Source organism: Clupea harengus, chromosome 26 (genome assembly GCF_900700415.2).
Source record: "Clupea harengus chromosome 26, Ch_v2.0.2, whole genome shotgun sequence".
In the NCBI taxonomy this organism is placed as follows: Eukaryota; Metazoa; Chordata; class Actinopteri; order Clupeiformes; family Clupeidae; genus Clupea; species Clupea harengus.
Window position 1 is genome coordinate 10,361,167 of NC_045177.1, and position 21,765 is coordinate 10,382,931.

The 21,765-nt window shown below is 45.4% G+C and overlaps 1 protein-coding gene across 1 annotated transcript in view; it reads left to right on the forward strand.

Annotated features, from left to right (window-relative positions):
- Positions 1–20,098, forward strand: part of LOC116219846 (phospholipid phosphatase-related protein type 5-like) — a 30,273-nt gene extending 10,175 nt beyond the window's left edge. The window contains exons 2-6 of the mRNA XM_031563794.2: positions 17,511–17,631; positions 18,273–18,523; positions 18,725–18,901; positions 19,479–19,615; positions 19,978–20,098. Coding sequence (XP_031419654.2) covers positions 17,511–17,631; positions 18,273–18,523; positions 18,725–18,901; positions 19,479–19,615; positions 19,978–20,098 — 807 coding nt within the window. The remainder of the gene's footprint in view (positions 1–17,510; positions 17,632–18,272; positions 18,524–18,724; positions 18,902–19,478; positions 19,616–19,977) is intronic.
- The last annotated feature ends 1,667 nt before the right edge of the window (positions 20,099–21,765 follow it).

A 21,765-nucleotide genomic window follows, 5' to 3' on the forward strand; every position in this document is an offset into this window, starting at 1 on the left:
ACCTTGTTCAGATCCATTTACATTTAGTCATTTAGTCATTTAGCAGACGCTTTTATCCAAAGCGACTTACATATGTGCGACTTACAATGTATACACATTTTACATTTACACTGATGGCACACTGCACATCAGGAGCAATTAGGGGTTCAGTGTCTTGCTCAAGGACACTTCGACAGGGAATCGAACTAGCAACCTTCTGATTACTAAACGACTTTCTTTACCTCCTGTACCACTGTCGCCCCAGATCCAGTGGAGGCCATGGCTCAGTAGATGTCTAACCTTATTGTGTGTTCAGATCCAGTGTCCAGGCAGGTGGAAGGAGATGGTTATCTCACCACTCTACAGACACCTGGCCTTTACCCAATATGTAAGCAGCACAGAGGGTTCAGAGAGAGGACCATTGAAAAATGAAAACACACAGACACATTAGTGATGGTTTAATTGATGGAGAAATCCCAACCCTTGACACTGTGGAAAACCTAAAGTGGAGCAATCTCAATGTCAAAGTCCAATTCCTAGAGACTAACCAAACCTCTTCTCTGACGTTTCCTTTTTAAGATTTTAAGATTCAGGAAGGAAGTCAACATTTAATGGATCAAGTATCAGTACTATTTTTGGAGGGAGATATTTGAAGTACATGAAGTATATGAAGTACACTTCAGGAAAAAAATCATGTTTTATCCTCCGCAGCGGTTGCAATGGTAACTTGGAGTGTGATTTGGGAGGACATCTGAGAAAATCTGAATATCTGAACAGATTCCTTGGAGCTTATGGATCATTAGTGAGTCTCCACTGAGGACTCTGAGAAATGGGAAGTGTGTGAAACAGCAAGTGTGGTGTGACCGCGTGAGAGAGCAGAAAAATAATGTGGGAGTTATATTAAGTTCTGTGGGAAGCTTGTGTGAGGGTATACTCCGTATGTGTGTGTGTGTGTGTGTGTGTGTGTGTGTTATCGGTGAGCATAAGCAGGCCTTCACACAAACTCTAGAAGTAGTAAGACTCCAGAGAGTGTGTGGGAGCTGCGAGTGTGCGAGATGATGTGTGTGATTTAAAAGCCGTTTAAAAAAGCCACTCACTTGGGCCTCCATGTGTCGAGGGTTTCCGGTGAATAATTCATACGCATCTTAGCATGCAGTTCCACCACTCAACACCATAAGAGAGACTCTCAGCCACACACTTACCAAAGCCCGGACTACGAATTGCACTTTGTCGCACAGTAAGCTCTACCGAATTCACTCCGTCTCCCACCGCCAAACCCATACTCACTTTGGTTTCTCTATTTTTACCCAGAGAAGAAGTTTGAATTGCAGCGTATCTGTGCGTGTGATGCAGTGGAGGGTTAGAGAGAGCCACACTCTGGTAGAATGAGAGAGGCCCAGTCCCACTGATCAGTCCCATTACATAGCTTCCGTCTACCTTTTTTTCTCAACTCAAGTGAAAGCTTTTAGCACAAACCCTGTAGGCCACAGCACAGGAGAGGTGAACAGTCACAATCTTCTGCCAGCTGAGAAGCTGAGAGCCTTCATTACAGCACACGTCTTGTTTTTTCTTTCTTTTCACTCTCAATTCAATTTTCAAAAAAAATAATAATGATATAGCCCCAAGACCAATTTAAATGATCTCTGGGCACTTTACAGAGCCCAGAGAGTGAGAAAAAGGAAGGGATGAGAGGAGAAGAGAGAATCAGAAGCAAGCAGATTAATTCATACTCGCATCAGGATAAAACATATTACATTTACATTTACATTTAGTCATTTAGCAGACGCTTTTGTCCAAAGCAACGTACAAGGGAGAGAACAGTCAAGCTAAGAGCAATAAAAAAGCATGGTGTAACAATAAATACTACTTTACATGAGAATTAGAAAAACAACAACCTAGAAAAGAGGAAAAAAAAGAAGTGCAGGAATGTAACTGCTGAAGCAAGTTAAGCGCTAGTCAGGTGCCAGTTAGGAGGGGAGGTGCTCTCTGAAGAGTTGGGTCTTCAAAAGCTTCTTGAAGGTATTAGCATATGTATGTTATATTGTATGCTGATATATACAAATACATATATATATATATTTACATATATGATTTCATGCAAGATGGTATATAGATGATATACAAGATTGATAATGGATACAAATTTGATGTACAACAGCTTAGTAGGTATACAGTGTGCTCATAAGGTTACCATTATAAGGATAAGCAGATAATTGAAGCAGAAAACTATGTCTGCGATGGTATTTATTTATATGATGGGTAAATAGGCTGAGATTTCTCAGTGCATTCTCATGACATTCTTATTGGAATACAGGGTGTACAGGATGTGTTAAATGGCTCAGAAATTAATTGGCATACCATAGTTTTCTGCATCTTAAGTGTGACGGTCGTGGTCGACCACACATGAAAAACGCTCCTCTGCCCCACAACTACGACCACTACACATTGCACTTGCATACAAGCGCACATACACACACAAACATCCACATACCGGATTAAACGAACTTCAACAAAGTTGAATTTATTTTTTTGAGTGAAGCAGGTTGGTGCACAAACTCTGTTTCATTCATTCAGGCTTGGGAATGGGATATATCAGATGGTTATTATTACAGTTATATGTTTAGCACACAGAGAATACCGTATTTGAGGGTTTGTCTTGTGATCTGTGTACTAATTGATTTTTGTGTATACCTTTTTTTTATAAATGGTGCTGGCCACCTCTCTATATATGTTGACTTGCCCTGTCTAGGGAGAGTCTTGTCAGGTATTGGCATGTGTGTGGACCTTGAGACTGCTGGTTGGTGTCCTCGGTTCTTTTAGGGACTTAGCAGGTTTTTTCTAGAGACTTTGAATTTGGACTTTTCTTTATTTTTGTTAATGCTGTGTTGTATTTATGAAGTTGGGTTCCCTAATCTACCTTTTTTGTGTTGGACTTTCTTTGTTGATCTTTTTCAAAAGTTAATAAACCCATATGACTTTGAACCCTCACTCTGACTCTGAGCTTTTGGCCATACCCACATATAGACGGTAACCCGACGCTCAGTCTGTCACAATAATGCATCTGTGAGTTTGGCTGTGTGCCTGGACCCTTATTTATATTTATTAAAAAAAAAAAAAAAAAAAATGTTTTCCACAAGTATGCAATTCATAGCAGGGCCCCACTGGTAATATAATTGACTTTCACTATATTACTCCTTTGCAGTGGCTACTTTCTTCTCTCATTTTACAAGTCCAGTTACCATCCAGCTAAGGGCTGACCACTGCTTGGCTAATCCATCCAACCGTTTATTTGAGGAAAAGAAAATGCTTTTCATGACCATTTCAAGGAGATTTTGTTCATACGAGTATCTTAATGTATCTTAATGGCCTGACTCCACCTTCCCAGTGACTTGCAAGTGAGTTCGGCATGACATGGCAAACACAGTTTACTGTAATAAAATAATTTTATTCAAAAATTGATTATTAGGTAAACACAAATAATAACAATAAAAATAATAGAATATTCAATTGATGTTAAGGCAATATCTATTTTTTTTTTAGTGTTTTTTTTTTAAGAGTTTTTTTTAGATTTTTTTTTTTTTTTTTAGTTATTTCTAGATAGCTCCGTCTCCCGTCTTCCTGTGTCACTGGAGGGCTCCCAACAACTCAATGCCTTCCTCATTCTCTGCAGAAAGCCTTTCAGTCCCTTTTTCTTGACTTGGCTTGGCTTGACTCGCTCTGAAACAAGTAGTAGTTGCAGAGTTTTAATCACTGATAATGTATGTACAAGACAAGCAGTACAATGATGTGATATGGACGCGTGCAACTCACCAGATGGGAGATGTGCTTCATTCAGGTCATCCTTTGAACTGTTAGATGTTACTGTCAGTGCAATGTCTTGGACACACTGAAAACAAGAATGAAATCGAGGTATGTTTTTTTTTTTCTTTTAAGAGGACTTTCATCTACAACAATTGCAACCATAGCAGCATGTGTAGCTGCACTGCACTGCCACAGGGAAAAGCAATCACAACAATGCTGTATAATTTATCAATGCTAAACTGCCAACGAAGAGAAAAGATATGAATATTACAAATTAGATTGAAAGGAAACTAAACAACACATTTAAGTATGTAAAAAGACCTTAGGTAGTACAAAAGCTTGGTACTTACCATATGATCGATTTGGTCAATGTCTTGAGCCTTCTCCTCCATCTCCCCACCTGGAAGTTCTGAGGACAATTCAGGTCTAGAGCAGTCAGGTAGAGCGAACCCAGGAGGTGGCTTCACTGCAGGTGAGGCGTCAGACAGAGCAAACCCAGGAGGTGGCTTCACTGCAGGTGCAAACCCAGGAGGTGTCTTCACTGCAGGTAGAGCGAACCCAGGAGGTGGCTTCACTGCAGGTGAGGCGTCACATAATGCAAACCCAGGAGGTGTCTTCACTGCAGGTGCAAACCCAGGAGGTGGCTTCACTGCAGGTGAGGCGTCAGGTAGAGCAAACCCAGGAGGTGGCTTCACTGCAGGAGGTGGCTTCACTGCAGGTGAGGCGTCAGGTAGAGCAAACCCAGGAGGTGGCTTCACTGCAGGTGAGGCGTCACACAGAGCGAACCCAGGAGGTGGCTTTACTGCAGGTGCAAACCCAGGAGGTGGCTTCACTGCAGGTGAGGCGTCAGGTAGAGCAAACCCAGGAGGTGGCTTCACTGCAGGTGAGGCGTCACACAGAGCAAACCCAGGAGGTGGCTTCACTGCAGGTAGAGCGAACCCAGGAGGTGGCTTCACTGCAGGTGAGGCGTCAGGTAGAGCGAACCCAGGAGGTGTCTTCACTGCAGGTGCAAACCCAGGAGGTGGCTTCACTGCAGGTGAGGCGTCAGGAAGAGCGAACCCAGGAGGTGTCTTCACTGCAGGTGCAAACCCAGGAGGTGGCTTCACTGCAGGTGAGGCGTCAGGAAGAGCGAACCCAGGAGGTGGCTTCACTGCAGGTGCAAACCCAGGAGGTGGCTTCACTGCAGGTGAGGCGTCAGGTAGAGCAAACCCAGGAGGTGGCTTCACTGCAGGAGGTGGCTTCACTGCAGGTGAGGCGTCAGGAAGAGCGAACCCAGGAGGTGTCTTCACTGCAGGTGCAAACCCAGGAGGTGGCTTCACTGCAGGTGAGGCGTCAGGAAGAGCGAACCCAGGAGGTGTCTTCACTGCAGGTGCAAACCCAGGAGGTGGCTTCACTGCAGGTGAGGCGTCACATAATGCAAACCCAGGAGGTGGCTTCACTGCAGGTGAGGCGTCAGGTAGAGCAAACCCAGGAGGTGGCTTCACTGCAGGTGCAAACCCAGGAGGTGGCTTCACTGCAGGTGAGGCGTCAGGTAGAGCAAACCCAGGAGGTGGCTTCACTGCAGGTGAGGCGTCACACAGAGCAAACCCAGGAGGTGGCTTCACTGCAGGTAGAGCGAACCCAGGAGGTGGCTTCACTGCAGGTGAGGCGTCAGGTAGAGCGAACCCAGGAGGTGGCTTCACTGGAGGTGCAAACCCAGGAGGTGGCTTCACTGCAGGTGCAAACCCAGGAGGTGGCTTCACTGCAGGTGCAAACCCAGGAGGTGGCTTCACTGCAGGTGAGGCGTCAGGTAGAGCAAACCCAGGAGGTGGCTTCACTGCAGGTGCAAACCCAGGAGGTGGCTTCACTGCAGGTGAGGCGTCAGGTAGTGCAAACCCAGGAGGTGGCTTCACTGCAGGTGAGACGTCAGGTAGTGCAAACCCAGGAGGTGGCTTCACTGCAGGTGAGGCGTCAGGTAGAGCAAACCCAGGAGGTGGCCGTAGTGCACCTGAGGTGGGCGACTCCTCATGTCCCTTATGAGATACATCCCAAAGTAGTTTCACATAATTCAGTAGTGTGGTTATGATCATGTTGCTGATCATATAGCTCTGATTTTTATCCATCACTAATGAGTGTAACTGAGACTCGACATCATACAGAGGGAAGGACTCGATGTATTGATTGAAAACCATGTCACCTAGCTGATCGATCATATCTGAGGAAAGTTCTTTGAGATGACAAGCATAAGACTGCATTTCCTGGGATTGGAAAAAAATCACTTCAGTGAAATAACGTATCTGGTCCACCAGTAGAAGACACATGATCAGATCTTCCTTCTCTGCCATAGTAACTGGGATAAGGATATGGATAAATCTTGCCACTAGACCACATAGGACATTTTCAACCTCGTGGCACAGTGGCACTTCAACTGGTGGTGTAGCCACTTTCCTATTTTGGCCCGCCATCTCAAGTTGGCCACACACCATACGGCTAATGTCTCTGGATACCATCCTGTTCTTATAGGATAATGCCTCCAGGAGAGATTTCATGCTGTCATACATTGTCACAAGGTGTTCACAGATGGAGTTCACCATACAAACGAGCTCATTCATGTTGAAATAACAGTTGACTAAGCTCTTCTTCTTGGTAACTTTCACACCAGAGAGTGCCAGTCTGTTTACAACATGATCCACCAGTGGCCAATTATGAGGTTTGAACACAAATTCTGGGTCTTCTTCGGAGTGTATCTGCAACACCACAAGTGTCACAACTGAAGTGACTGTCTCACTGTGAATCACCAGCTTCTCACGAGTAGTGGGTGAACCCCTGTGGCTGCTAGCGATCATGAAAAGCCTCAAAATGGATGGTGGTTCTGAAGACTGTAGCCAAGATTGTTGAAAAAGTTTGCCAACTTTCACCGACACGAGTGCCGTGACGGCAGCCATCAGAGTCCCATTGCTTGTGCTCAAGAACGCCTTCATGTCATCAGGGGTATACATACACTTCACAAGCTTCTTATGAATCGAGCGGGTCATCCTCGCAGCCACTGGACGGGAGTATTGTGCTTGCAGGTTTGTGACCAGGCAAAAAGACGATAAGTTCCCGAGCACTGCATGGACGATATCCATCGCCAGTTTTGTAAGATGCATGGAGGAGCCATTGTAAGGAGTGCCTTTGGGGTCTGTCTTCATGATGAAGAGAAGTCTGGTGACAATGTCTGCCACTACCTCCAATTGGGCGTGCAGACGGGAGCACTGGTAGTATCGTAGCTCGAGTTCAAGGTCACTCATGATTCTCTTGACCAGGGGCATGCTGAGGTCATCTGAGATCAGACTGTCAGGTGACTTTCTGTTAAGGAGAAAAGATAAATTCATTGAGTAAAGCACTCCTCTTTCTAACCTGGAAATAAACTAATAGTAACAATAGCAAAACAAACTCAAGGTGCAGCACATCCAAACTGACGAATAGTTAATCAGCGAATGGACTCACGGATCTGAGGGGATATGTTGTTCACAGTCCTTCGGCCCATCGCCCGCACAAGAGACAGCAGACAGATGTCTGGCTAACCGGTCTCTCCTGACCTCTTGCTCAATATCCTGCATCCTGAGATGAGTATTTACCTCCCAAGTCTAAAATGACACAATTCATTAAAAATACTGAGCTGAAAACAAAAGATTACAGAAACTTGAATGTGTATATATTAATTCAGCAGTATATACACGTGACAACACTCATTCTTTTTAACATGGATTAAAAATGACAGAGAACACCTACAAACATCCTGGAAATGCTGCTCATCCAATGTGATAGAATTACTATTATAATATAATATATAATATAATATAATTACTACCGGGTGAAATTCATCACTGTACTTCTCTTGCTTACCAGACAGGTTTGGTCATCTCCTGTATCCTTTAGGTCAGGGAACCTAAACAATAAGCAGAGATGTGTTATCTTCCTTGCTTATTTTTCCAATGAAATGGCTCCTTTACAGTTGAAGTCCTACGGGATTACTCACCACTCCTTGAACATTTTCCTCTCATGACGGAAAAACCATTCCATGACATCCTCCACAGTCACGTAGGACTTCACTGAGCCCTGCTCCTGTTGTTTCAGGAACAGTCTCAGGAGCAATCTTCTACGACAGAAAGGTAGAGCATGGGCAAGAACATTTCCATGATATTGTGATTTTCTCAACTTTGTATCCAATAGAGGGACCTTACTTTTTCGTTGAAGGACATCTTGTCCAGACAGAAGCCAGCTTTCTTCTTGTCGCACAGACAGTAGGGCAAACACTAATAGACAGAGAAACCCTAATCAATCACTAATAACACAGAGAAAACCTAATCAATCAGGTGATTTTTTTGCTTTTCACGTTTTTCTAATGGGCATACTCCAGTAGCTAGGCTGTGCTCCAGGTAAACTGGTGGAGCCAGAAACACCAAGGTTAAGAGGACTTTCATCTACAACAATTGCAACCATAGCAGCATGTGTAGCTGCACTGCACTGCCACAGGGAAAAGCAATCACAACAATGCTGTATAATTTATCAATGCTGAACTGCCAACGAAGAGAAAAGATATGAATACTACAAATTAGATTGAAAGGAAACTAAACAACACATTTAAGTATGTTAAAAGACCTTAGGTAGTACAAAAGCTTGGTACTTACGATATGATCGATTTGGTCAATGTCTTGAGCCTTCTCCTCCATCTCCCCACCTGGAAGTTCTGAGGACAATTCAGGTTCTAGAGCAGTCAGGTAGTGCAAAACCCAGGAGGTGGCTTCACTGCAGGTGCAACCCAGGAGGTGGCTTCACTGCAGGTGAGGCGTCACACAGAGCAAACCCAGGAGTGGCTTCACTGCAGGTCTAGAGCAGTCAGGAAGAGCAAACCCAGGAGGTGGCTTCACTGCAGGTGCAAACCCAGGAGGTGTCTTCACTGCAGGTGAGGCGTCAGGTAGAGCGAACCCAGGAGGTGGCTTCACTGCAGGAGGTGGCTTCACTGCAGGTGAGGCGTCACACAGAGCAAACCCAGAGGTGGCTTCACTGCAGGTGAGGCGTCAGACCCAGGAGGTGGCTTCACTGCAGGTGAGGTGTCAGGTAGAGCAGGTGAGGCGTCAGGTAGAGCAAACCCAGGAGGTGGCTTCACTGCAGGTAGAGCGAACCCAGGAAGTGGCTTCACTGCAGGTGCAAACCCAGGAGGTGGCTTCACTGCAGGTGAAGCGTCAGGTAGAGCAAACCCAGGAGGTGGCTTCACTGCAGGTGCAAACCCAGGAGGTGGCTTCACTGCAGGTGCAAACCCAGGAGGTGGCTTCACTGCAAGGTGCAAACCCAGGAGGTGGCTTCACTGCAGGTGAGGCGTCAGGCTAGAGCAAACCCAGGAGGTGGCTTACAACTGGCAGGTGAGGCATCACACAGAGGCGAAACCCAGCAAAACCTCAACATAATTCCAGTAGTGTTGTTATGTATCATGGTTGCTGATCAATAGCTCTGATGTTTATCCATCACTAATGAGTGTAACTGAGACTCGACATCATACAGAGGGAAGGACTCGATGTATTGATTGAAAACCATGTCACCTAGCTGATCGATCATATCTGAGGAAAGTTCTTTGAGATGACAAGCATAAGACTGGCATTTCCTGGGGATTGGAAAAAAAATCACTTCAGTGAAATAACGTATCTGGTCCACCAGTAGAAGACACATGATCAGATCTTCCTTCTCTGCCATAGTAACTGGGACAAGGATATGGATAAATCTTGCCACTAGACCACATAGACATTTCAACCTCGTGGCACAGTGGCACTTCAACTGGTGGTGTAGCCACTTTCCTATTTTGGCCCGCCATCTCAAGTTGGCCACATACCATACGGCTAATGTCTCTGGATACCATCCTGTTCTTATAGGATAATGGCCTCCAGGAGAGAATCCATGCTGTCATACATTGTCACAAGGTGTTCACAGATGGAGTTCACCATACAAACGAGCTCATTCATGTTGAAATAACAGTTGACTAAGCTCTTCTTCTTGGTAACTTTTCACACCAGAGAGTGCCAGTCTGTTTACAACATGATCCACCAGTGGCCAATTATGAGGTTTGAATACAAATTCTGGGTCTTCTTCGGAGTGTATCTGCAACACCACAAGTGTCACAACTGAAGTGACTGTCTCACTGTGAATCACCAGCTTCTCACCAGTAGTGGGTGAACCCCTGTGGCTGCTAGCGATCATGAAAGCCTCAAAATGGATGGTGGTTCTGAAGACTGTAGCCACGATTGTTGGAAAAGTTTGCCAACTTTCACCGACACGAGTGCCGTGACGGCAGCCATCAGAGTCCCATTGCTTGTGCTCAAGAACGCCTTCATGTCATCAGGGTATACATACACTTCACAAGCTTCTTATGAATCGAGCGGGTCATCCTTGCAGCCACTGGACGGGAGTATTGTGCTTGCAGGTTTGTGACCAGGCAAAAAGACGATAAGTTCCCGAGCACTGCATGGACGATATCCATCGCCAGTTTTGTAAGATGCATGGAGGAGCCATTGTAAGGAGTGCCTTTGGGGTCCTGTCTTCATGATGAAGAGAAGTCTGGTGACGATGTCTGCCACTACCTCCAATTGGGCGTGCAGACGGGAGCACTGGTAGTATCGTAGCTCGAGTTCAAGGTCACTCATGATTCTCTTGACCAGGGGCATGCTGAGGTCATCTGAGGTCACACTGTCAGGTGACTTTCTGTTAAGGAGAAAGATAAAATTCATTGAGTAAAGCACTCCTCTTTCTAACCTGGAAATTAAACTAATAGTAACAATAGCAAACAAACTCAAGGTGCAGCACATCCAAACTGAGGAATAGTTAATCAGCGAATGGACTCACGGATCCGAGAGGATATGTTGTTCACAGTCCTTCAGCCCATCGCCCGCACAAGAGACAGCAGACAGATGTCTGGCTAACCGGTCTCTCCTGACCTCTTGCTCAATATCCTGCATCCTGAGATGAGTATTTACCTTCCAAGTCTAAAATGACACCAATTCATTAAAAAATAATGAGCTGAAAACAAAAGATTACAGAAACTTGAATGTGTATATATTAATTCAGCAGTATATACACGTGCACAACACTCATCATTTTAACATGGATTAAAAATGACAGAGAACACCTACAAACATCCTGGAAATGCTGCTCATCCCATGTGATAGAATTACTATTATAATATAATATATAATATAATATAATTACTACCGGGTGAAATTCAACACTCTATTTCTCTTGCTTACCAGACAGGTTTGGTCATCTCCTGTATCCTTTAGGTCAGGGAACCTAAACAATAAGCAGAGATGTGTTATCTTCCTTGCTTATTTTTCCATGAAATGGCTCCTTTACAGTTGAAGTCCCTACGGATTACTCAACCACTCCTTGAACATTTTCCTCTCATGACGGAAAAACCATTCCATGACATCCTCCACCAGTCACGTAAGGACTTCACTGAGCCCTGCTCCTGTTGTTTCAGGAACAGTCTCAGGAGCATCTTCTAAGAGAGAAAGGTAGAAGGCATGGGCAAGACATTTCCATGATATTGTGATTTTCTCAACTTTGTATCCAATAGAGGAACCTTACTTTTTCGTTGAAGGACATCTTGACCAGACAGAAGCCAGCTTTCTTCTTGTCACACAGACAGTAGGGCAAACACTAATACACAGAGAAAACCTAATCAATCACTAATAACACAGAGAAAACCTAATCAATCAGGTGATTTTTTTTGCTTTCACGTTTTTCTGATGGGCATACTCCAGTAGCTAGGCTGTGCTCCAGCTAAACTGGTGGAGCCAGAAACACCAAGGTTAAGAGGACTTTCATCTACAACAATTGCAACCATAGCAGCATGTGTAGCTGCACTGCACTGCCACAGGGAAAAGCAATCACAACAATGCTGTATAATTTATCAATGCTGGAACTGCCAACCGAAGAGAAAAGATATGAATACTACAAATTACATGAAAGGGAACTAAACAACACATTTAAGTATGTTAAAAGACCTTAGGTAGTACAAAAGCTTGGTACTTTACGATATGATCGATTTGGTCAATGTCTTGAGCCTTCTCCTCCATCTCCCCACCTGGAAGTTCTGAGGACAATTCAGGTCTAGAGCAGTCAGGTAGTGCAAACCCAGGAGGTGGCTTCACTGCAGGTGACGCGTCACACAGAGCAAACCCCAGGAGGTGGCTTCACTGCAGGTTCTAGAGCAGTCAGGAAGAGCAAACCCAGGAGGTGGCTTCACTGCAGGTGCAAACCCAGAGGTGTCTTCACTGCAGGTGAGGCGTCAGGTAGAGTGAACCCCAGGCAGGTGCTCATGCAGGTGAGGCGTCACACAGAGCAAACCCAGGAGTGGCTTCACTGGCAGGTGAGGCGTCAGACCCAGGAGGTGGCTTCACTGCAGGTGAGGTGTTCAGGTAGAGCAGTGAGGCGTCAGGTAGGAGCAAACCCAGGAGGTGGCTTCACTGCACGTAGAGCGAACCCAGGAAGTGGCTTCACTGGCAGGTGCAAACCCCAGACGTGGCTTCCTGCAGGTGAAGCGTCAGGTAGAGCAACCCAGGAGGTGGCTTCACTGCAGTGCAAACCCAGGAGTGGCTTCACTGCAGGGTGAGGCGTCAGGTAGAGCGAACCCCAGGAGGTGGCTTCACTGCAGGTGAGGCGTCAGGTAGAGCAAACCCAGGAGGTGGGCTTCACTGCAGGTGAGGCGTCACACAGAGCGAACCCAGCAAACCTCACATAATTCAGTAGTGTTGTTATGATCATGTTGCTGATCAATATAGCTCTGATGTTTATCCATCACTAATGAGTGTAACTGAGACTCGACATCATACAGAGGGGAAGGACTCGATGTATTGATTGAAAACCATGTCACCTAGCTGATCGATCATATCTGAGGAAGTTCTTTGAGATGACAAGCATAAGACTGCATTTCCTGGGATTGGAAAAATCACTTCAGTGAAATAACGTATCTGGTCCACCAGTAGAAGACACATGATCAGATCTTCCTTCTCTGCCATAGTAACTGGGACAAGGATATGGATAAATCTTGCCACTAGACCACATAGGACATTTTCAACCTCGTGGCACAGTGGCACTTCAACTGGTGGTGTAGCCACTTTCCTATTTTGGCACGCCATCTCAAGTTGGCCACACACCATACGGCTAATGTCTCTGGATACCATCCTGTTCTTATAGGATAATGCCTCCAGGAGAGATTTCATGCTGTCATACATTGTCACAAGGTGTTCACAGATGGAGTTCACCATACAAACGAGCTCAATTCATGTGAAATAACAGTTGACTAAGCTCTCTTCTTCGGTAACTTTCAACCACAGAGAGTGACCAGTCCTGTTTACCAAATGATCCACAGTGTGCCAATTATGATGGTTTGAACCACAAATTCGTGGGTCTTTCATATCGGGAGTGTATACTGGCATACACCCAACAAGTGGGTTCACAACTGAAGGTGAACTGTCTCAACTCCGAGTGAATCACCAGCTTCTCAACGAGTATGTGGGTGAACCCCTGTGGCTGCTAGCGATCATGAAAAGCCTCAAAATGGATGGTGGTTCTGAGACTGTAGCCAAGATTGTTGAAAAAAAGTTGCCAACTTTCACGACACGAGTGCCGTGATGGCAGCCATCAGAGTCCCATTGCTTGTGCTCAAAACGCCTTCATGTCATCAGGGTATACATACACTTCACAAGCTTCTTATGAATCGAGCGGGTCATCCTTGCAGCCACTGGACGGAGTATTGTGCTTGCAGGTTGTGACCAGGCAAAAAAGACGATAAGTTCCCGAGCACTGCATGGACGAATATCCATCGCCAGTTTTGTAAGATGCATGGAGGAGCCATTGTAAGGAGTTGCCTTTGGGGTCTGTCTTCATGATGAAGAGAAGTCTGGTGACGATGGTCTGCCACTACCTCCAATTGGGCGTGCAGACGGGAGCACTGATAGTATCGTAGCTCGAGTTTCAAGGTCACTCATGATTCTCTTGACCAGGGGCATGCTGAGGTCATCTGAGGTCAGACTGTCAGGTGACTTTCTGTTAAGGAGAAAAGATAAATTCATTGAGTTAAAGCACTCCTCTTTCTAACCTGGAAATAAACTAATAGTAACAATAGCAAAACAAAACTCAAGGTGCAGCATATTCAAAACTGACGAATAGTTAAATCAGCGAATGGACTCACGGATCTGAGGGGATATGTTGTTCACAGTCCTTCGGCCCATCGCCCGCACAAGAGACAGCAGACAGATGTCTGGCTAACCGGTCTCTTCTGACCTCTTGCTCAATATCCTGCATCCTGAGATGAGTATTTACCTCCCAAGTCTAAAATGACACAATTCATTAAAAATAATTAGCTGAAAACAAAAGACTAACAGAAACTTGAATGTGTATATATTAATTCAGCAGTATATACACGTGACAACACTCATTCATTTTAACATGGATTAAAAATGACAGAGAACACCTACAAACATCCTGGAAATGCTGCTCATCCAATGTGATAGAATTACTATTATAATATAATATATTAAATAATATAATTACTACCGGGTGAAATTCAACACTCTATTTCTCTTGCTTACCAGACAGGTTTGGTCATCTCCTGTATCCTTTAGGTCAGGGAACCTAAACAATAAGCAGAGATGTGTTATCTTCCTTGCTTATTTTTCCAATGAAATGGCTCCTTTACAGTTGAAGTCCTACGGGATTACTCACCACTCCTTGAACATTTTCCTCTCATGACGGAAAAACCATTCCATGACATCCTCCACAGTCACGTAGGACTTCACTGAGCCCTGCTCCTGTTGTTTCAGGAACAGTCTCAGGAGCATCTTCTACGAGAGAAAGGTAGAGCATGGGCAAGACATTTCCATGATATTGTGATTTTCTCAACTTTGTATCCAATAGAGGGACCTTACTTTTTCATTGAAGGACATCATGTCCAGACAGAAGCCAGCTTTCTTCTTGTCACACAGACAGTAGGGCAAACACTAATACACAGAGAAAACCTAATCAATCACTAATAACACAGAGAAAACCTAATCAATCAGGTGATTTTTTTTGCTTTCACGTTTTTCTGATGGGCATACTCCAGTAGGCTGTGCTCCAGCTAAACTGGTGGAGCCAGAAACACCAAGGTTAAGGGTTTGATACAAAGGCAGCACACATATTGATGGAGAAAAAAATGATTTCTGTTATATACTGTGAAAAGAAAAACTAGACTTTCGGCTACATTTGCGTTAAACCGTAGCGTTAAATTAGCTAGGATATACCAGCAAACCATTCAATACCATTAAAAACAGTCAAAGTACATCAATACTAATTACCTGCGATCTGTCCTGCATATTGTGTAGAAGTTTTCTGGCCAGACAAATGTGATAAAATGTCGCTTTGAGAAAATATTTGTACGTCTACTCGTTGAAATTGCTTTGCAAAAGTGGGGTTTTCTGAAACGTTCTACTTTGCAGGTTGCAAACATCAAACATTCCATAACTATAGTGACTATAACCATAGTAATCGAACAATTTGACACATCACGTTTTTAGAACAATTTGACGTCTTGTCACTGACCATCAAAGCCCCCAGTGCGTGACCGTTATTACTAGGCTTAATTTCGTTCGTTGCCATTACGGAGGACTGAACACTATCACAGAAGTTAAGTGTTTTTTGTAGGCCTTAATGAACATGTGTTGCCAAATGTGTTCAGATGGCGTTTATGTTATGATTTAATTAGGCTTAAACTACTTAATTAACTAATCGCATGAACGCTAACTTCCCAACAGCGCAGCAAAATAACTTGGCAGTTTAGCCTCTAACCTTCAGCAAAGTTGTAACGATTGAGGATTAGCCTATGATATTTTAATATATAATATTGTGCTAATGAATTGGGTTATTAGTTCAGATTAGTTAATTTCATTAATTTTGATCTTTATAGACGGAGACTATTTATTAATTGAACGGAACTGTTTCTATTTTTCACCCAGCATTGTTGCAAAGGTATCTAGAGGGCTAACCCAAACTATTTAGCCTCAAGCTTTCATCTTTCCACATTTTGTAGATTCCTCTGGTAGCCTATTTGGGATTAGTGGCTCCTTATAGCTATACAAAATATCTTACTAACTTCTATATGGATCTATGTTGCAGGCCTACTGCAAAGCTTAAGAAAGTCACCCGTATGTGGGCTATCTAATCAAACGGTGTATTTAATCATAATGGCGATACCAGTTGTTCAATATAAACACCAGTAGAGGTCATTACAGTTGTGTTGGCTTGCTAAAAATGTCTTTTTCCAAGTTTACACTGCTTAGAAAACACCACAGGTAATGCCTGCCGATAATGAAAACTATTCTTAGCGCATCTAGAGGAGAATTTAATGCACACGCTAACTGTTTTCTACACAGAATTCCCATCTGCTACTCTTCATTCCAGTGCATATACAGAGATGACAGGGGACCTCTAGGTGCATCTGCTAATCCCCCTCTTACCAGAGACCATTTAGAAACTACAAGCTGTTGTCTTTCCCATTTTCAGCTGTCTGTCAGGGGGAGGTGAGCCATGCCATCAGAGGACACATCCCTGTGTTGTGATCAGCAGATCACTGCTGAGACTGCAGTCAGCCCAGGGTATGAGATGCCAGATCATCCCTGTAAGCGCTGGCATTGGCAATGATGTAAAATCTCTAAGGGTGACTCTCCCTCTGCCTCCTGGCCCTGTCATTCACTGCCATGTGGGACCCTCCCCCTGCATGGGGTACACCAAGGGCTTTAGCTGTCACTGCAGATTCTTCTCAAACCCCGGGCACCTTTAGCATCGGCCTGCATTAGCTGTAGCGCAGAAGTTAGCATCAGGCCACAGCCTGCGGTCAGCTGCCCTTGCTGAACTGCTGAGGTGCTAACTGCTGAGGTGCTAACTGAATGCAGAGGTAAAGGATGGGTATTTAGCCACCACTGCGCCTAACTACGGCACCACTGCGCCCCTAACAACTGCACCACTGCGCCCCTAACAACTGCACCACTGCGCCCCTAACAACTGCACCACTGCGCCCCTAACTACGGCACCACTGCGCCCCTAACTACGGCATCACTGCGCCCCTAACAACTGCACCACTGCGCCCCTAACAACTGCACCACTGCGCCCCTAACAACTGCACCACTGCGCCCCTAACAACTGCACCACTGCGCCCCTAGCTACGGCACCACTGCATCATGCATTTTTCATGTGTGCCTAACTCCTGTCTGGTGGCCTGTCAGTAATGCTCTGGCAGCCCTGTGATCAGGGAGACGCGGTGCCGGGCGGCGGCACACACGGGGTCCACTCGAGTGCTGCTCTCCCGCAGTGCCGCAGAGGAGAAGTCATGTTCAAGCAGAAGGCGAGGAGACGTGACAGCAGGGCAATTATCTGGCCCGTTTACTGAATCAGTGGCAACAGTGGGAAGGCATCAAAGCTCCTCATCACTGAGAGGCAGTATGGAGATGGAGAATACAGCACAGATTTGTGTAATGGTGTGTGATATGCGATTTTACATGAGTGGCTCTTTGACAGATGATTTTCAGATACACCAAATGAGTTCATCTGCCCTTGAAAAGCCTTTATATAGGGCCAATGATTTTCCGGAAAGCACCGGTCGATGTGATGTACCACTCGCTCTGACCTCTGACCTGAGGTGACCGTTATTTATTTCTTTATCTGTATGTTTTGTTTGGGAGCAGATCCTGATCGGGGAGATGATGCGCTTCTTCAATAAGTCAGCAGCCACACAGGAGAGGACCATCATGAGCGCAGACTGCTGCTTCTTCAGCCCGCTGCTGCGACGCATCGTTCGCTTCCTGGGTAGGTCCTGCCGGGGACAAACTACACACAGAACAAAAGGTCAACGTCATTTATCCACCCTTCAGGATTGGAAGTCATTCAGATTACTGTGAAGGTAGTGGTGTTGTGCCTCTGTCCGTGGTCCTAGGCAAGGAAGGAAGGACCCAGAGTTCTCTCATCTCATGCAGGGTTTCAGTGGACCTTGGATATTGGAAATTGAATATGCAAACATCAAGAAGATAGTGTTAGATAAAACATTTCTCTCATGAATTGAACTTGAATTCAATTTACTCTATTGACATAGAGTCAGTCAACAGGCCAGCTTGAAAGACTGGTCCAGCTGCATCTTGCCTTTTTTGACACAAATCATTGAAACACTATAATATGGCATGAACATAACTGAGTTATCAGTAGAGCATGATTTGAATACATCTACTGGAATCTAGTTTAATGCAGTGCAACCTTTTTGCCCAGTAATGTTTTTATATATACCACTCTGCCCACCCATTAAAGTGGTGTTCTCTGAGAATTTAAATACTTTCTGATGCCTTTCGTATTTCCCCCTTCTCTCTTTCTTATTTCCCCCTTCTCTCTTCCGTATTCCCCCCTTCTCTCTTCCGTATTGCCCAGGTGTCACCATCCCTCTCTCTTTCATTGCTCAGGTGTCTACTCCTTCGGTCTCTTCACCACCACCATCTTTGCCAACGCCGGCCAGGTGGTGACAGGAAACCAGACGCCTCACTTCCTGGCTGCCTGCCGTCCCAACTACACTGCCCTGGGCTGCCAGACTCCCATGCAGTACATTACAGAGCGCAGGGCGTGCACGGGAAACCCCTATGTGATCGCCAACGCTCGCCGGTCCTTCCCCTCGAAAGATGCCGCCCTGAGCATGTACTCAGCTGTCTACACAGTGGTAGGGGCCCGTTTTTGGAAGGGAAAGTTGGTGATATGTCACAGGTTTCATATTTAATAAAATGAGATAAAACTAGTTTTGTGATATGATTGTGGTATGTTGATCATATCAAAGATCAAACTTCTTAAAATCCTCTACATTTATGATTGTATTAATACGCACGTTTCTTTGTGTGTGTGTGTGTGTGTGTGTCTTGCCTAGATGTACGTGACAAATATGTTCCACACCAAGGGCTCACGGCTGACTAAGCCGACGCTGTGCCTGACGTCTCTCTCCCTAGCCGTGCTGGTGGGAGTGGTGCGGGTGTCTGAGTACCGCAACCACTGGTCAGATGTGCTCGCCGGATTCCTAACCGGGGGTTCCATCGCCGCCTTCCTGGTGAGAAGCAACAAGGGTCCAGCCCTCTGACGCTCTGTCTTTGATTCTGAGTCATCGCCACAGTCTGGAGTGGATCCAGTAGTACAGGGAGATAGGTGCTCTCACACACAACCTCCCAAGGAGCTGTTTCAGGCCAAACTATGGAAGATGTTGTTTAGCAGAGTATGAATTCTCCCATCGTGTCCATATGCAATGTGAGAATGTTGAAAACAACGGTTCAATTTATGAGGCGACGCTCAGAGAAGGCTGTAGCAGCAGGTCTTTACTGCGAGCAAGCTGGAAGAGCTGCAATACTAGGTGCAGTCAAGCATGAGTACACGGAGCTATGAGCGGAAAAGGCTTCTTGGGTCGCAGTGGCTCTGCTGAAAATCAGTCTTTCCCCCTTTTCTCTCCCTCTATCCTGCTTTTTTTTGTCTCTCTCCCTCTTTCTTTCTATCTATTCATTTGTTAACCATCTTTTTGCCCGTGACTGAGACACTGTCATCATTTTATGAACTGCAGTTAGCATTGGCTTGTCTTTACCCCAGGGAAGCTAACCATTTCTCCATCCTCCCCACTCCTCCCTCCGCTTTTCAAGGTGACTTGTGTGATCAACAACTTCCAGCAGACCCGGCGGCCAGCGGTGGTGCCTCTCCCGCTGAGGCCCCTGCCCCCCCAGGCCACTCTAAGCGTGCCCTCCGTGACCCTGCCCCGCGTGGAGAGTCCACTCGAAAAGTTAAGTGGCCTTCAGGTAAGGGGCAGGGAGGAAGAGCAAGGGGTAGTGGGGGGGGGGGGGGGGGGAGACTGCAGACAGGTGAGCTTCACCTGGGGTGTGCAGCTCACCTATCCACAGTTTTGTTTTATCCCAAACAAAACCCAGGAAACTCTTTCAGTGTGAAGTGAGTGAAGTCATATGAAGCGTATGAACCCGGTGCGTCTCTAATGGCGACCAGTGTGTTCTCAAGTGCAGACAATAATGACACAACAGACACAGTAACTGACATCAGTGTACATTCCCTTTTCAAATGGACTTGGTTCCCTTGACTGTCACTAACCCGATGACCCCTCCCTCCTGTCTTGTGTCTCCCTTCTCACAGGCTCGACGGGGTCCCTATACTGAGATACATGACCATCAGCCTTCCCTATGCCCCGCCCCTCCCGACGTCCTTCTTCACTCACGTCGCTGCATCTCCAGCGCAGTCTAGACCTGCCCTCTGACCGCGCCCCCCTCTGTGCCGCCCACCCCAGGGGACGAGGCCCCCTACTCCGCTCCTACTCAACTCAGGTCTAGACAGAACCGCCCATCACACACACACACACACGTAACACACACACACACACACACACACACACCCACACACACACACACACACTCAGTCACACACACACACACACAAACACAATATCATATCTACCCCCATCATATCATGTATACTACCCCTGTCTGGACTTTAAATATTCCTACAGCAATACAGTTTTACATTTTTTTTACATTCAGCCACTTCACTTTGTCCTCCATTTCACTACCTTCTGTCCTTCCCTCCCTTTTTCACTTGAAAAAAGGAAAGAAGTCACCAGATCATCAAGTGAACTTTAGCCAAAGTGCAACTTCTACTAAAAAAGCATTTATTATATTATTTTTCTTGTTTTGAATACGGTACATGGGAGATACAGTGAAGGGGGCACACACAGGTGGAATGAGTGTGCCCCCCTCCAAAAAAAAACTCAGGATCCAAAACTGAGAAGACAAGACACCACTGGTAAAGGGACTGTTTTCCACATACTATTGCCAATGTCACCTTTGTTTGTGAAAATGGCAGAAGAAGCCACCGCCAAGCACTTTTTCATGGACGGTGAGGAAACAGCAAACTCGGACAGCGTTTTTCTGTGTTTTTTCTTGTTTTTATTCAAACCAGAAAACAACTATTACACTTTAGATAGAGTTGTATAGCAGAGACACTATGGTATCTTTACATGATTTAAATAAGGCTGAGTAGGTTGTTTTCTTGTTTTCGTGTGTGTGTGTTTTTTGTCAGAGTATCTCTTTCCTGTTTATTGTATTTAGATGCCCCTCATTCAAGGCACCTGCAGCTTAATCTAACATTCCCAAACCAGCCTGTTAAAGCTTCAATAAAGTACGTAAGACGCTGACGAAGGAATATGTCTGGGAAGTTAGAATGGATGTAATGGACTAACAAGACTACTAGTAAGATAGTAGGCATGTACAAGCACACAACACACATACACGGAAATACATTTCCCCCGGTCTGTACACAAACATTATAAATCACAGGTTGTTTTATTCTCTTATTGATGTAATTGTTTCATGTCTTGGTAGCTGATATGTCTGGTTTATTTTTTTTTACTGTGTACACTGACCTCACTTGGCATGGAAGTTTTTGCAGATGTTAGTTTGCAGAAATGTCTTTGTTGTCTGCAAGCGGTTCCCCTTTTGAGACGCGGCGTGTAGCTCTGGTGCTTGCCCTTGTGTTGTCGTGCGTCGTCTCTCACCGTCCTGACCTCCTCAGCTGCACAGCAGGCTTTCTCTCTTTAGCTCGTCTCCTTTGTCTCTTCAGCTCGTCTCCTTTGTCTCGAACTGACCTTGAAACCACACCTGTGACCTCATCGCATCCATCACTGCAGACATGCCGACCCCTAGACTTTTGCAGGGGAGGTTGTCTTTATGCAGTAGCTCAATGTTTTCAACAGTGTCATAGCAGACACTTTTTTCCTCAGAGCTCTCTCTTTGTTTATTCACCAGACAAAGTTCATAGGGGTAAGGTTTTGTGAAATAATTCTCTTGCTCCTACATATGTACACCTTTAACTTAGGAACCTTGTATAATTTGTCTGTAACTGTCATCAGTCTAGTGTCTGTACCACTCA